General features: G+C 37.9%; 1 protein-coding gene across 1 annotated transcript; it reads right to left on the bottom strand.

The window, feature by feature from the left end:
- Nucleotides 1-14,869: 14,869 nt before the first annotated feature.
- Nucleotides 14,870-15,672, bottom strand: FAM133A (family with sequence similarity 133 member A). The gene has a single exon (XM_028523494.2). The coding sequence runs from the start codon at nt 15,599-15,601 to the stop codon at nt 14,870-14,872; it is 732 nt and encodes a 243-aa protein (XP_028379295.1). The 5' UTR covers nt 15,602-15,672.
- Between the last annotated feature and the right edge of the window lie 918 nt (nt 15,673-16,590).

The following is a 16,590-nucleotide window of genomic DNA, read 5'->3' as shown; positions in this document are numbered from 1 at the left end:
AGTTAGGTATAAAATATTACATTCACCCTAACATCCTCCTGACTAACATGCATATATGGGCATATATGCTGGTGTATATGTAAAATATTTTTTAAAAGAATACATTTTAAAATAGTGATATCTATATCTGCATAGTAAGCCTAAGTAGACTTCTACTTTTCATTTCAGATCTAGCTATGCTATTTAAAATTTTAATTATGTGTATCTATGACTTTTATATTTTAAATTAAAAGACCCCAAAATGGTTTTAGAACACTATACACAAAATTATGCCATTGTGAAGTTGAATTTATTGGGGTGACACAGGTTAACAAAATTGCATGGCTTTTACGTGCACAGTTCTACGACACATCACCTGTATATTGATTGTGTGTTCACCACCCCAAGTCACGTCTCCTTCCATCACCATTTATCCCCCTTTACCCTCCTCTACCTCTCCCACCCCCTTTCCTCTGATAATCACCTTGCTGTCATCTATGTCTGATTTTTTGGTCTTATTTTTCTTTTTTGCTCTATCCCTTCACCAACTTCCACCTGGCACCCCCTTCCTCAACAGCTGTCATTTGGGAAAATTTGAACATCCATTGTACATTCAATTGATTTTTATTTTAGCTTGGATAATGGTATTGGAATTTTTAACAGAAAGAGTTGCTTCTTTAGAGATACATCCTGAAAGCTTTATAGATAAATTGATATGATGGCTGGGGCTTGCTAATAAAAATAATCCGGGGGGGGTGTGAAATTACAGGTGAAACAAGATTGGCTTTTGGTTAATAATGATTGAAACTGGGTGAGGTATATATAGGGGTTGATGATGTTATACTCTCCCCTTTTGTGCATGGTTGAAATTTTTCACAATTTAAAAAAAAACCTCTTGTTTCAGCACTATTTCATAAGCTTCAAAGGGAAAGACTAATATTCCAACAGAAAGTTTTGTTCACATATAAACAATAGAGAGAACAATAAGAAATTCAAGAACAATAGCTTCAGGAGCTGGATTAGCTTATTTTGAACAATTACATGATGTATACTCTATAAAGATTTAGTCTTTAACACTGAAAGGTTTTGAAGACACATTGAAGTTTACCTGTGTAAAAATGACTACCTTAACTAATCCAGCTCTGAAGGTCCATAAAGAACACTTCTAAGGTTTAGAAACTGCAATAGCCAAATAGTGTTATTTAATCTTATAATCTGTATAAAAACAGAAGGTAAGTTTCTGATATCATACTTTGCCATACTACGATAAATTGAAAATCAATAAAAATTGGATTGTTTTGCACTAAATGTGTCTATGCCTTGTTGCTATACTGCCTTCCCCCCTGTTTTGTCTTATTTAATGTTGTTTTCCCTGATACTCCAATAGAGATCTGAAATGTAGTACAGAATTATGTTAACCATGGCCTTAGAATATGGCATAAGAAACAATGTGTTAGAACATTAAAGTCAGTGGGGAAATATTAAATTTTGGTCCACTTAACAGAGGCAGTCCTTTCCAAAGCTGTTTCCAGTTGGTCTCCCTGATGCGAGCCTGTACTTAGTGAAATTAAAAAAAAACAACAACCAGAATCTAATGAACAAAATAAACTGATGAATAAAACAGAACCAGATGTGTGGAAACAAGGAACAGACTAACAGTGACCAGAGGGGAGGGGAAGGGGGATAATGGAGGAACAGAAGGGGAAGGCACTAGACAAAGAACACGTGTGAATGACCCATGGACGTGGACAACAGTGTGGCCATTCACTGTGGGAGAGGAGGGTGGGATGGGCGGAGGAGGAGAAAGGGGAGAAAATTGGGACAGCTGTGACAGAGTAATAATACAAAATGATTTAATAAGAAAAAATATAAACCAAGAAATAATGGTCAGTGTGCAAGCTGTCTTAAATCAGGCTTAGTTAGCAGCCTGAACGTACCCATGCAGATAATAGCAGTGAGTGGTATGTAGGCTGGGGAGGGGACGGGGGAAAGGGCTAAAACAGAGGAGGGCAGTCTATGCCAAGGCTGCCTTCAATCTAGACACCGTGCCAAATAAACCCATGAAAAATGAAATTTTCAGTTTGGTCTCACAATGACAAACATTGAGCTATTTCAGACTCTTTGCAATTTTCACTTTGCAGGGAGATATTAGGTTTACTCAGCTATAACAATATGATTCTATAGATAAGTCCACGAGTCTGTGATTTCATGCAATTTGTTTATCTGCCATGTCATGTATCTAAGTGACAGTTTTTATCATGAGAAATGTCTGTGCTTATGATTCTCTTTTGAAAGCAGTGAAGCTTAGCAGCGTTTTAAAAAGAAGTAAATGGTCTCTATTTGAAAATAGAGATTTATAGAGCAAGAGAATGAACACTGAAATGGCCTTTAAGACACTTGGAATTTTTAAAAATTTTTTATTTATTTATTTTAGAAGTAGGTAGGGAGAGAGAAAGAGAGGGAGACAAAGACAGATGTGAGAAGGAGACATCAATCAGTTGCCTCCTGCACGCACCCTAACTGCGGGCTGAACTCATAATCCAGGCATGTAATCACACTGGTGACCTTTTGCTTTGCAGGAAAACACCCTACTAACTGAGCCACGCTCGTCAAGACTACACACTTGGAATTTTGTTGTAATTTTGGCACTTCCCAACTAGCACTATTATCATAGGCAAATTACTTCACTGCTTGACTCTGTAACAGGGTGCAGCCAAGAGGGGGACCCCAAATAGGGATTTGAAATGGGGTCCAGAACTCAAGGTGTCCAGGAAATATTAGGATGTCCTCACCCCTTCCCACCACAGGTGTGGGTTGGGGGAAGGGACACATGGAGCGGGGCCATTGAGAGCTGTTTTGCATAGCCACAGTTTTGCAGCTAATCTCTGGTGTGGTCATTTAACATATCTATAGCCTTTGACTGGTTACATAGATATGTTAAATAGCTGTGGCCCTGCTCTGAGCCTGGAGGATGGAAGTAACTCCCCTCCAAGACGAAACTGGTGGGCAGGTCCCCCAAGTTACAGCGCCTGTGTGACAGCTTGGAGAAGATTGGCTCCAGGACATGGAGTTACTCCTGCCCGGACCCACTATAGTAGCCCACTTAAGCTGGAAGGATGGGAGAGTGATGGCAGATGTGGTCAATTGTAGGCGGAGTCGGAAATGGGGCTGCAGAGGGAGATTGGTGCGGGGATTTAAACCCAGGCGTGGCAGCCGTTGGGGAGAGGACCACACGGCTGGGACCCTGGCAGGGAGAAAACCACTCAGTCTTTAGCGGAGTGGGAACTCCCACAGCCCTGTGCGAGAGAATCACTACTCGGCTTTGGCAGAGTGGCGACCCTCACAACTTTAGAAGGGGGAACCATCACCCGACTTTAGCAGAGCTCCCGGCCACACAGCTGATGGTGCCGGGAACCGAGGGAGGCCCTACCAGCTGAGACTGGGAAGACCTGGGGGCTGCCTGAGCCACGGACTTCTATTTCTTTCCCTGAGATACGGTACCCCAGACTGGGCAAAGGGGGAAGGAAGGGCTGTGTGTGTTTGTGGGTGTTTTAAGGGACTTTGGGATTCTGATGAAGACATTAGGTCACTACTTTAAGTTTGTACAGCTTTAAATAAACATTCCCTTTCCTTTTCACGAATCTCTGGCATTGAGAGACGTGTTTCCTCTGGCGGCGGATGTAACGAACCTGGGGGCTTCCTTTTGGTAATAGTGTATCGCCTTTGGTACCCCCTTGTCCCCTTGTTCTGTAACAGCCCCAGGTAACAAATTGTTAAAATAAACCAATTAAATTACATGATTTGTTCCTTTGCCATATTAGGGAAGTTTTCCTTCATTATTTATTCAAATAAGTTTTCAATTTCTTGGTCTTCTCTTCTCCGCTGGTACCCCTATGTTTCGATGTTGGAATGTTTTGAGTTGTCCTGGAGGTTCCTAAGCCTCTCCTAATTTTTTGAATGCTTATTTCTTCATTCTGTTCCGGTTGGATGTTTATTTCTTCCTTTGGTTCCAAACTGTTGATTTGAGTCTTGGTTTCCTTCCTGTCACTGTTGGTTTCCTGTATATTTTTCTTTACTTCAGTTTTCATAGCCTTCACTTTTTCCTCTATTTTGCAACGATACTCAGTCATTTCTGTGAGCATCTTGATTACCAGTGTTTTGAACTCTGCATCTGATAGGTTGGCTATCTCTACGTCACTTAGTTCCTTTTCTGGACTTTGATCTGTTCTTTCATTTGGGCCACATTTCTTTGTCTTAGTGCAACTGTTACATTGTCAGGGGTGGAGCCTTAGGTATTCGTCAGGGGGGGGCAACACATCTGGTGAAGGAACTAGACATGCAAGTCCAGGAAGCTCAGAGAGTCCCAAACAAGTTGGATCCAAGGAAGCACACACCAAGGCACATCATAACTACATTACCCAAAATTAAGGAGGAGGAGAGAATCTTAAAAGCAGCAAGAGGAAAGGAGACAGTTACTTATAAAGGAGTTCCCATAAGACTCTCAGCTGATTTCTCAAAAGAAATCTTGCAGTTAACCATGAAAGTCACGGGCCTATATCCAAGATGACTTTATCTAGCAAAGCTATCCTTTAGAATGGAAGGGCAGATAAAGTGCTTCCCAGATAAGATCAGGTTAAAGGAGTTCATCATCACCAAGCCCTTATCATATGAAATGTTAAAGGGACTTATCAAAGAAAAAGAAGAAGATCAAAAACTATGAACAGTAAAATGACAACAAACTCACAACTATCAACTAAACCTAAAAAAAAATAAAACTAACTAAGCAAACAACTAGAACAGGAACAGAACCACAGAAATGGAGATCACATTGAGGATTATCAGTGGAGAGGAGGAAGGGGGAGAAAGGAGGAAAAACTATAAGGAATAAGAAGCATAAATGGTAGGTACAAAACAGACAGGGGGAAGTTAAGAATAGTATTGGAAATGGAGAATCCAAATGTAGAAGCCAAAAAACTTACATGTACAACCCATGGACATGAACTAAGCGGGGAAGGGAATGCTGGTGAGAGGGGGGTTGCCAGGCAGAGGGTAGTAAAGGGGAGAAAATAATGGGATAGCTGCAATAGCATAATCAATAAAATATACTTTAAAAAAAGAAAAAAATGAATTAGATGATGTGGACAGTATTTTCCAATTATAAAATTTTCACTTAACAACTATTTATTAATTGCCCACTACAGCGGTACAATATACTAGCTAAGAGCATGTTTCTGAAATCACACTACTTGGGTTCAAATTCTGTACCCTCCCTTACTAATGTATGTGTCAATGGACAAGATAGTTTAACTTCTCAGAGCTTCAGTACGCCTTATCTATAAAGTGGGGATAGTTATAGCACCTACCTCACAGAGTTGTAAGAGTTAACGGAAAATACTGTGTTTAAAGAATTTAGAACAGTGCCTAGCATTCAAAGAATTTTAATTGTTGTTGTGATGATGATGATGATGATGATGATGATGAAAACAAACATTGGAGATACAATGGGGAACAAAAACGAAATAGTATTTGTCCTCAGGGAGCATCTAGAAAAAAGAGGGGAGTAAATAACAACATGGATAAAGCTAGGATAGCAGAAGTACTTGCTGGGAGGAAACATCGCCAGAAGCAGCAGGGAGGACCTTAATGTAACTTGTAGGGGAGGCTTAAACTGCAAAAAGAGTAACTAGACAAATGAAATGGCATACGCAAAGGCTGTTGGTCAATAATTCCTATGGGCTGAGACATGGTAGTTTCATGTAAGTGTAATACAGAAAGAAGTTACCATATGCTAAAAATGTACCACAGCTCTTTTCTTTAAATCAAAACACACCATTACAGGAGTAGAAAGGTAAGTGACTGAGTGGGAGAGGATATCTGTAGGCATATATTTGTCTAGGACTCATCAAGAATATATAAATGAAAGAATAGACGACTCAATCGAAAAATGTGCAGAAGACTTGACAAGCAGATACCTCAACAGACGCTGATACCTCGGTGTCTGGAACATCATCTCACAACAGTGGGTTTTATTCCCAGTCCGGTACCACCCTGGTCAGGGCACATGCAGGAGGCAACCAATTGAGGCTTCTCTCTCGCATCAATGTTTCTCTCCCTTACTCTCTTTCAGAAAGCAATGAAGAAAACGACCTTAGGTGAGCATAAAAAAAAAGTTTGGGACAACATAGATTAAAATCACTATGCAGTATCACCATATATCCATGAAAATGGCTAAAATTTTTAAATCAAGGGTTTACAAGGTTATGGAGAATTCTAGACTTTAATATACTGCTGGTGGGAATGTAAATTTGTAAATGTAAATTCATTGTTTGCACATGTGCATTCCAGTCCACTTTCCTTGGCTGCCAGGTTTCATCAATGTCGCACAAACCATTGTCATTGTATTAACAATGGCTGGACTTTTTCCAGAGAAACCTTATATGTACTCAATAAAAATGTGAACATATGTTCGCCAAAAGACATCTATCTACTAGAATGTTGCTAGCAATGCAATGTGTAATATTTCAAACACTAAAATCTGAGTGTCCATCAACAGGACAGATAAATCAATCAATCCCACAGTGGGATGCTATGCAGCAATGACAATGAGTTTACAAGTTTTGGGTTTGCTCCTACGACTAAACTCAAAAGAATGGATTCTGTCAAATGTAATGTTGAGTGAAAAAATGCAGACACACAAAAACATATAATTCCATGAAACTAGAAAAAATTACTTTATGCTATTAGAAATGAGGGTAAAGGTTACTCTGTAGGAACAAGTAATGACTTGAAGGTAATGCATCACCTGGTGATATTTTGTCATCTGATGAGCATGTTGGCAAAATAACCTAAAAATTATACTTGAGTCTTGGCATTTTAATGTGGAGTGACAATGTCTACTAATTGGAAACAGAATTGATATTCTCCTTGCAAATCTTTCACAATTAAGACAAGAGGTGATCATAGCAATTCCAAGAACTGCATGAATTTGCACCACCTTCTGCCTTATGAATCTAGGATGATGATGTGTTCAAACCCAGGATCATAATTAAAGGTAATAAAACATTGAGGGACCACTGACCATTAATGCAATTGTCAGTAATGAAACTAATACAGCCAGCAAAGAGGGAGCTGGCATGTCAGGTGTTGTAAATAATAGGTTCAGCATTTTCCTTATGAATATAATTTTATAGTCCATGTATCTATTAATGTTGGTAGTATTATCTTCCTTGTGACTCTCAGCTCATGTTCTCTGGAATGAATATCCACTAATTGGATTTCCTTCCACTCATCTTGCTCCTAGGTACCCCCAAACCAGTTTATCCAATCTCAGGTGGGGACAGTGGTCTCCTCATTCTCCATGGGGTAAAGGAGAGAATCATGCCAGATCTTTTTTATTTAACTTTGAGGGGATGAGTCTCTTGGAAAAGCTTTTGTAGTTCATAAATTTTCAGTACAATGAAGAGTCCGATGTACTATACTAAACAATAATCATCCAAAAATATCAGGTCCTGCCCTGGCCGGAGTTGCTCAGTTGGCTGGGCATCGTCCTGAAAAGTGAAAGGTCTGGTTTGATTCCCGGTTGGGGCACATGCCTAGGTTGTGGTTTTGGATATGAGAGACAACTGATTGATGTTTCTCTCTCATTGATATTTCTCTCTCTCTCTTTCTCCCTCCCTTCCCCTCTCATACAAAAATCAGGTTTTGGTGTTGCAAGTTTGATTCCCAGTCACGGTACATGCCTGGGTTGCAGGCCATGACCTCCAACAACTGCTCATTGATGTTTCTCTCTCTCTCTCTCCCTCCCTCCCCTCTCTAAAAATAAATAAATACAATCTTTAAAAAAATCAGGTTCTAATTCTTGGAACCTAAAGATATTTTTTAAAATTTTCTTCTCACCAGAGGACATTTTTTCATTACTTTTAGAAAGAGGAGATAAATACTGAAATATTTATTGAAATTATATTATGTCTGGGGTTTACTTCGAATCATTTTTGGAGTTATTGAAACTGAGCAATCTATCCATGGAGGTCCATTATACTATTTCCTCTATTTGTGGCTATGTTTGGAGCATTCCATAATAAAAAGTTTAAAAAAAAATTTAGGCGCAGGATGAGTCATTTTCCCCTTTGTAGATCTTATGTGTGTTCACTGGTATTCTTTCTAGAAACTGTCCAATAACTGAACTGTAATTTAGATACAATTGACTCAGGAAAGAACGCACTGGAGTGATCTCATATTTCTGTCTACTCCTTCTGTACCCTGTTATCTGGGATAGACAGCTTGGGAGCAGGGGCAAATAAAATGATCTAGGAAAGTGTGCTCATTTGCGGCCTTTCCGAGTTTGGGTACAAAGTCTTTTCAATGCCCCAAACATGTAATTTGAGCAGACAGTCCTTCAGACACTGTGTACAACCAGAATGCTTGATTAGGGATTGACGAATTCTCATTGGACAATCCTCATGATGGGTAGTATGGCTGAAGGACAAGGAATGGGATTTTCTGGTATACCTTTAAGAGAGAGTGAGTGTGAAATCGAGCTAAGTAATAACAAAAGCGATCCATTTTGCTGGCATCACTTTGGTATTATCATAGAGCAAGTATCTGTTTTAGTGATAAATATTCTACATCTACCACTTCACAGGCAGGAGTCCAAAAATGTGCGTCAGATATCTTATTTAGCTCCTGCGTCTGATAGCTTATTTAGCTCCATTCCTGTCTTTGGGGTTTTCAATGGTAATTACTATTCATCTATCTTATTTGTCTGCCTCTGTTGCTATGGCAACAAAGAAGCTGCTGCAGCTCCTCTTGCGATGATTGGTCGGTGGGTGTACTGAATTTCTATCTAACTGCAGCAATGCGTTAAGCCTCCCTTTTGCTAGGCAACAATGCCATTGTCATTACCGAAGGTTCAATGCATCTTCTAGTAATCACTGGGAAATTAATTCAATTATAAAACCAGTTTGTCTACAGAAAATCAGATGTTATCCTTTTTCCACCTCATTTTCCTGAATACCTTAGGCTTATTGAGAAGGTATAAATGTGGCCATTCTTTACAAAGGATGCTCAATACTTGTGTCTGCTCAGAGGTCCTTTTTTCAATCCCCACCCAAGGACATTTTTTCAATGCATTTAAAGAGAGAGGAAGGGGGAGAAAGAGGGAGAGAAAGAGAGACAGACAGACATTGATTGGCTGCCTTCTACAAGCTGACACGAGGGGCACAAGGAACCAAGGGCCCAAAACCTGGGTATGTGCCCTCACAGGGAATTGAACCCATGACCTTTTGGTCTATGGGAGATGCTCCAACCAAGTGAGCCACACCGGTCAAGGCTGCACTCTCTATTCTTGATAAATAATCAAGTCACATTCAAATTGAAAACCTAAAATAATTGACATGAATTTGGTTGAACATGATTGGGACAGAATTCCCCTCCATCCAGCTGCAAAGGTGGGGGTGGGGTGGACATGGGGACATCTGTATTAGTGTCAACAATAGAAGTAAAGTTAAAAAAGAAATTACATAACTGATATTCGTGGGGGTGTGTGGAAAAATAGAACATATATACCCAATTCTGAAGTTAAACACATCTTATAAGACTGAAGCCTGAATAAGAAATGTGAGGAATACTTTAACTGACTCATTTCTCATATTTATCAGCATCGTAGAGGAGGCAGAGCCTGTTAAAAAACCACACTCCCAGCCCTGGCTGCTGTGGCTCAGTTGTTTGGGCTTCCTTCTGCAAACCAAAGGGTCATAGATTCAATTCCCGGTCAGGGCACATGCTTGAGTTGCAATTTCATTCCTGGGTTGGAGTACGTATGAGAGGCAACCAATCAATGTTTATCTTTCACATCAATGTTTCTCTCCTTCTATTTCTTGCTCCCTTACTCTCTCTCTAGAATCAACAAAAAAAATTTAAAAAGAAGATGTAAAAAAATGTGCATTCCAATCTTCTCTCAGAGATTTAGACTTAGTAAATAGTAAATTTGAGATGGGGCCTGAGAATATACATTTTAACAAATGCTCAAGGTGAATTCAATGTACCACTGTGTGAGAGACATATTAAATAGAGGAAAATAATAGGAAATATTTGATAATTATTTTTTCTTATGATCTGTTAGCATTACATATCTCACCCAAGAAATGTACCCTGAGCCTGCTTGATTTGTCTTATGGTCCAAACGTAGCTTATAAAAATCCTTTTGGTATTTCAAAAACCTCAGATTATTCTAGATTTTGACCTTCCTGACACTACTCACAAAGTTTATGCATAGTTGATATGTGATAAAATTAATGTCTATTAAACTTTGTTAGCATTGATAATTAATATAAATAGTTAGGCATCAGCAATGCCAACTTCAATCTCTACTCCTGGCTTTATATTGATGGACATAATCTACTTAACTTGGATGAATTGTGCAAATCAATGATCACTGGTGGATTCTCATCTGGAAACCATCCCAAATCTTAGAACCTTCAGCACAAGGAATTTTTCTCATAGTGATTCTCAGAGTCTTGGTAGAAGACCAAGGTCTTTACTTTGAAGTTTTTTCCTTTGTGCCTATAATCAAATCCGTCCACATCTTCTCCAGGGGTTGGATAGTGTGACTGTAATCTGTGAATTGCCCATATGGGTACATGGGATGTCTTTTCTTTTTGATTTATGCATGATTTAAATTGGTTTTATGCCTTTGGTAGTTTATGATTTCTTTAAAAATTATACAATATAAACTACCTAAATTATACTTCAGTTTACATAATAAAATAAAAACATGCTTACTTATATATAATTTCATTATCTGTGTAATACATACTTTTATTATGATAAGATGATTTATAAATACATAATTATAAAACATAAAGCCATCCAAGTCTCCATAATCTGGAAACGAGGCAATCTGGTGCCATCACAGTGACTCATACCATCATGTTGCAGCAGTGATTGAACAGAACATGAATACTTTTGCAACTCGGAAAAAGTATTTCAATTTTAATTTTATTGATGTCATTTTTTGTAGTTAATTGCCTTTATTTCTGGCTTTATTCATGAATCTAAGATATAAAACTTAGGGGTTTATACCTGCTTTTATGTCTATAAATTAACACTAGAAAAAAATTTAGATACACACTGAAGTATGTAAGAATTTTTAAAAACATTCTCAGTCTATATGCTTTCTTTAAAGATTTTATTTATTTATTTTTAGAGAGGGAAAGGAGAGAGAGAGAGAGAGAGAGAGAGAGAGACAGAGAAACATGAATGTGCGGTTGCTGGGGGCTGTGGCCTGCAACCCAGGCATGTGCCCTGACTGGGAATAGAACTTGCGATGCTTTGGTTCCCAGCCCGCGCTCAATCCACTGAGCTACACCAGCCAGGGCTGAAGTATGTAAGAATTTTTTAAAGGAGTTTGTATATTTACTTATGTTTGGTATACTTTGTTCCCTTCTTACTCAGGTAGCCTGACAACATTACCAGATATTGTTTGATTTGATTTCCCACCACTGTTGGCCCATTTGAAGCTGAACTCAGCATCCACTTGTGTGACAGACACCACATTTGCTGCTCCCAACTGCACTGAACCACAAGTTGCAGCACAGTTCTTTCTTTATTTTTTTATTTTAATCATTGTTCAAGTACAGTTTCCTGCCTTTTACTCCCATCCCAGCCCACCCCCGCAGCCCTCCCCACCTCCCTCCCATCTCCACCCCACCTTGTTTTTGTCCATGTGTCCTTGATACTTGTTCCTGGATGTCTTTAGCACATCTTTCAAAAATTCCTTACCAACCTGTTCCTGGGCAAGAGCTAACAGTCACAAGGCAGAAGCTACAACAATCACTATGTCTTTCAGAAATGGAAAGACATATTATTAATGTTTAAAAAGTTATTTCAATCATTGTAAAATAAAAATGCTGATATAAAAAATGGCTTAGCCAAGAGCCAGTGCTCTTAATAATTATAAAAAAATACAGAGTACAAAGTAGATTAAGCTCAGTGTCACGAAAGACTCAAGTAAAAGTGATAGAGCCCTTTGAAAAAAGAACACATCTTGTTTGCAGCTCAGGAACAACTAGGAAAATTAGTTCAGCTCTGTATTGCATAGGGTCGGTTTGAATGTTTTGACAATTTTCATAGTCATGAAGTATAACAGCTGTAAATTTACAGCAGATTAAATATTGCTTTGTAAAATAAATAAGGCTAATCAGGAAATAACTAGACTTTTACAATGTCAAAGATACAACTTTCTCAAGATAAATTTATAATGAAGGAAATATCATATCACAAAACATAAAACCAGAACCTCAAATTTTATTCATTCTTATCTCCAATCTAAACCTTTTTCATCCTGAGATCTTTTAAATTTTCTTTTTGTGCTTGCAATTACAATCCTAATCTAGATCGTATTGATTTTCCTCCTCTCCTGTTGTACTTTCTTATTGACTTTTCCACTTCCACAAAGTTAGTTGAATGTTATAGCAAAAGCTGTTATTCTTACAAGTCATATGAAGTTACTAATAATCATTTTACCTCTGACTAGTGTGGCTCGGTTGGGTGTCGGGCCCACAAAGCAAAAGGTTGCTGCTTCCATTCCCTGTTGGGGCACATGCATGGATTGTGGGTTCGATCCCGGTCAGGGTGTGCATAAGAGGCAACCAATCAATGTGTTTATCTCCCTCTCTCCCCTCACCCCCTCCCTTCTCCTCTCTCTAAAAATGAACAAAATCTTTAAAAACAAGAAATGAAAATGTTAGAGCTCTATGTTAGTAGTGAGGCTAGGTTAGGGGATGGATGCTGTGGTAATAAAAAAGACCCCACATTTCAGCAGCTTAACATATAACAGTTTATTTCTTACTGTGAAAACATTCACTGCAAGTCCATCAGCTCCTCAGCGCAGGGCCTTTACAGACAGTGACTCAGAGAACCAGGTTGCACCTATCTCGCAGGTGCACCATTTGGAGCACACCGTGTCCAGGTCACTACGGCAGGTCAACAGAGAGCTGGAGGATGCATGCAGGACTTCTTATGGCTCCTCCTGTTTACAATGTCCCCACAAACCCTCTTCTACAAGTCAGCAAATGGCTTGTCTAACTACAAAGGGCTGGGAAGTGACAGGAGCATGTTTGACAAGCTGTGAATGTCTTTGCACATTCTACAAGTAATAGGAGCTTTTTTCATATTTTAATGAACAACAATTCTTGAAAAACTCTATATGGATACAAAATATCCCTTAAATATAATAAATTCAGCAGTATATACATACATATATATATTTTAGGAAACTAATAATGTCATGAAGCTTCTAGGTCACTGAACATGGTATGACATTTATAATTTTCCAAGAAACCTTACTGAGAGGTTTCGTTATTTCCACTACCAAAATTTGAGGAGCCAATATATTATTTATCTACTAGATATTGTCTATTTATAATTTTGATTGTGACTCAAAGGAAATGGCAAAATCAGCAATTTTTAAAAAATAGCTATTGACTGTCTCATTGTGCCAAAATATTTTGTACATGTGACATTACAAAGAGCCCATCTCCTGTAACAGGTATTTTTTAAACATCAATTTATAAACCATATTGCTATGGTATATAAAAATAAAAAGTAAAAATAACTTTCAACTTATTTCAGCATTACTGGTTAATGTGAATCGGCAACAGATATGAGGCACCAACTGTTAGTAAAATATAACATAGGAGGATCAGCGATATCATTATCTCCCAAATTTAACTTTAAAATAATTCAGTATTCATGCTTAAAACAACAAACTTCAAAACAGCATATTTACTAAAATTGTGGCAGTGGTTTTATGTAACAAGACACAGTATACTAGAGGCCTGGCACTAAACTTGCTTACAGTAAACCAGCTTCAATATGAAGGCATTAAATATGTTTTAAAGACCTCCTTTGTACATGCTAAATATTTTGGCAAGTGTGAAGTTAAACCCAGTAATGAAACTAATGTAGTGAGATTAAGAGGTTACAAAGTCAAAACTTGTATCTTAAGCATAAATAATATAAAAAGGGTTACTGTTTATATAGAATATCCCTGGATGATCAAAAATTAATAGTATAAAACATGCAAAATATTTCAGAATCTTTACTAATCAAAAAATACCAGGGTCAATTTAAAATTATTTTCCCCCAAAGGGTATCAAAGTTAATGCAAATCATGTAACATTCGAATGCTAAATACTATTAAATACTGTTGAATTAGAGGTAAATTTCATAGAATCGGGGGCTTACGTACACTGTTAAGTTGCTGTCTTTCTTGTTCACCTGAAGCAGCATTCAACGACACACCAGAATTTCATTAAGTAAAAAAAGAACGCTGCTGCACTGGCAAAAATAGAATGTGTAAGGATCAAAGGCACACGACTCAGCTAGTCAAAGTGATAGCAAGCTCTTTTTCTCCCACAAGCCCTTTCCCCATGTAAACAAAAGTTTATTGAGAAAAGTAAAATAAGCTGAACTTATCTCCAAAAATAAAAATTTTGAGACATCAATGTTACGCTCATGCTTCAAAGATATCAACGATGGTTGTCTGGGTATTTTGGATTATACTTAAACATATATCTAAATTTGATAAATTTAAAATTAGATAGGTTTTTGTCAAAATTAGTATCTAAAACATTTTACTCTAATTTCAAACATTTTTAACCACTAGTATGACAACAGGGTTTCAACAGTCAGAATAATTAAACACTGGAAGAAAAAACACACAAACAAAATCCTGTATTTAAGCCACAGGTAGCAACAATTATGGCATTTCCTGGCAACTCAAAGTCCAGGAATATTAACACAGAGAAATTCATGCATTTTGGTACATGGACCCTAACATTCACAGTTGAGTTTTCTTTTACACCTTGCTTTTCTTTCCTTGATGTTATCTTCACTTGTGACTTGACTTCTTTTTCTTCTTCTTACTGTGTTTCTTACTATGTTTCTTCTTCTTCCTTGCTTTTTCAAATGTTTTTTCTTCCTCTTCATGCCTTCGCTTCTTTTTGGCTTGTACCTCCTCTTCATAGTCCGATTCTGATGAGGACTCTGAGGATACAGATTTCTCCTCAGGGTAAGTCTTCTTTCTTTTTTTGCTGGCACTTCTAATATACTTTTCTTTCTCTGTTTCATCCTTTGACTTCGTTTTCTTTTTTCCACATTCCCTGCTCTCTGATTCAGATTCATATGTAGAGCTTTCTGATGATTTGTGTGAGTGTTTCTTCTTCTTCTTCTTTCTCTTCTTTCCTCGTTTCTTTTTCTCGACCTCAGAATCTAAAGAACTGCTTGAAGATTCAGAGATTGGTGAAGAAGAAGACTCACAGCATTTCTTCTTTTTCTTTTTCTTTCTTTCTCTTCTTTTGGATGGACCCTTATTTCTACTTAATGCTTTCAGTCTTCTTTGTTCTAGTTCTTTCCTCCAACTCTCATTCATTTTTTGTTCATATTCTGCTAATGCCTTGGAGCCTTTCTTTTTACTTTCTATTTTTTTCTTCACTTCTTCCCAGGTGGGTCTTGGTCGATTCAGATAATCTTGTATTGTTGGGCCTACAGGTTGAGATGGACCCCTCCATCTGGCCATTGCTATGGGATTCATATAGGCCACCCTGTTATCTCGCTTCCCCATGGTCCTCAGTGGTTCCCAGAGCAGACTGTCAGTTGCTAAAGAGTCAGTTCCTAACCCTTCTTGAGTTCTTCATCTGCTGGCACACCAAGTGGGCTCTATTCTGCAAGAGAAGCAGGTGGAGTGATTACAAAACACCTTTTATATAAGACAAAGTAAACACATAAGCTTAAATGTCCATTGCTACCACATAGTACAGTAGAAATTCTCAAAATCTTGGACTTAGGAACAATGAATATACATATTTAAGATTCTTGTATATTTTAGACACTGTGGTACACATAAACAAAGTGTTTTATATACCTCACATAAGGTTCTGTTATCTAAAATTTTAATAAGTATTTTCTTTTATATTGTATAATATGAACCTTTTATCTTTCTTTCATTCTTCCTTATATAGTATAAAGAGATAAATATTTATTGCAAAATTCTCTACCAGATAGACCTTCCTAATTTCTTTGACAGAAATCTAGAAATTCATAAATACCTGAGAGTCTTTCTCTCTCAACTCTCACATCCAATCCATTACTAAATGTGGCTGTTTAAACTTCCACAGTAGGTCTCACATCCATTTGCCTCTCTCCAAATACATCGTCATCAAGTTAGTTTAGGCACTATCATCTCTCGCTTGGACTATTAATTTCTAGCTTATTTTGTACCAGGGACTGCTTAGTGCTCTGCTGTGGATTATCTCATTCAAACTCTTACGATGGTCCTATGCGATGTCATGTTTATCTCTTTTCACCTAGAGTCACTCGCCCCTTTTCTCAATTCTATCTTTTCCAGTCTTCTCTTCTTGTCTGAAATATGCTATGATCCAAACTTAGCCACCATGGCCAGTTCCACTTCATCCTTCATGTTTCAGTTTAAATGTCAGTTCATCAGAGAGGCAACTATTAGGTTGAACTTTATAAACTGCCAATTATACAGGACACAGTCAGTCAGATACCAGCGATTTCATATGGCTCAACCTTATACTAAAGTAGGTTGCT

Source organism: Phyllostomus discolor, chromosome X (assembly GCF_004126475.2).
Source record: "Phyllostomus discolor isolate MPI-MPIP mPhyDis1 chromosome X, mPhyDis1.pri.v3, whole genome shotgun sequence".
Taxonomy (NCBI): Eukaryota; Metazoa; Chordata; class Mammalia; order Chiroptera; family Phyllostomidae; genus Phyllostomus; species Phyllostomus discolor.
The sequence above is the reverse complement of the archived record's forward strand: the minus strand, read 5'-3'. Positions and strand labels throughout refer to the sequence as shown.

Coding starts and splice junctions, on each gene's coding strand:
- FAM133A (XM_028523494.2), bottom strand. CDS start 15,601: ATGGGGAAGCGAGATAACAGGGTGGCCTATATGAATCCCATAGCAATG.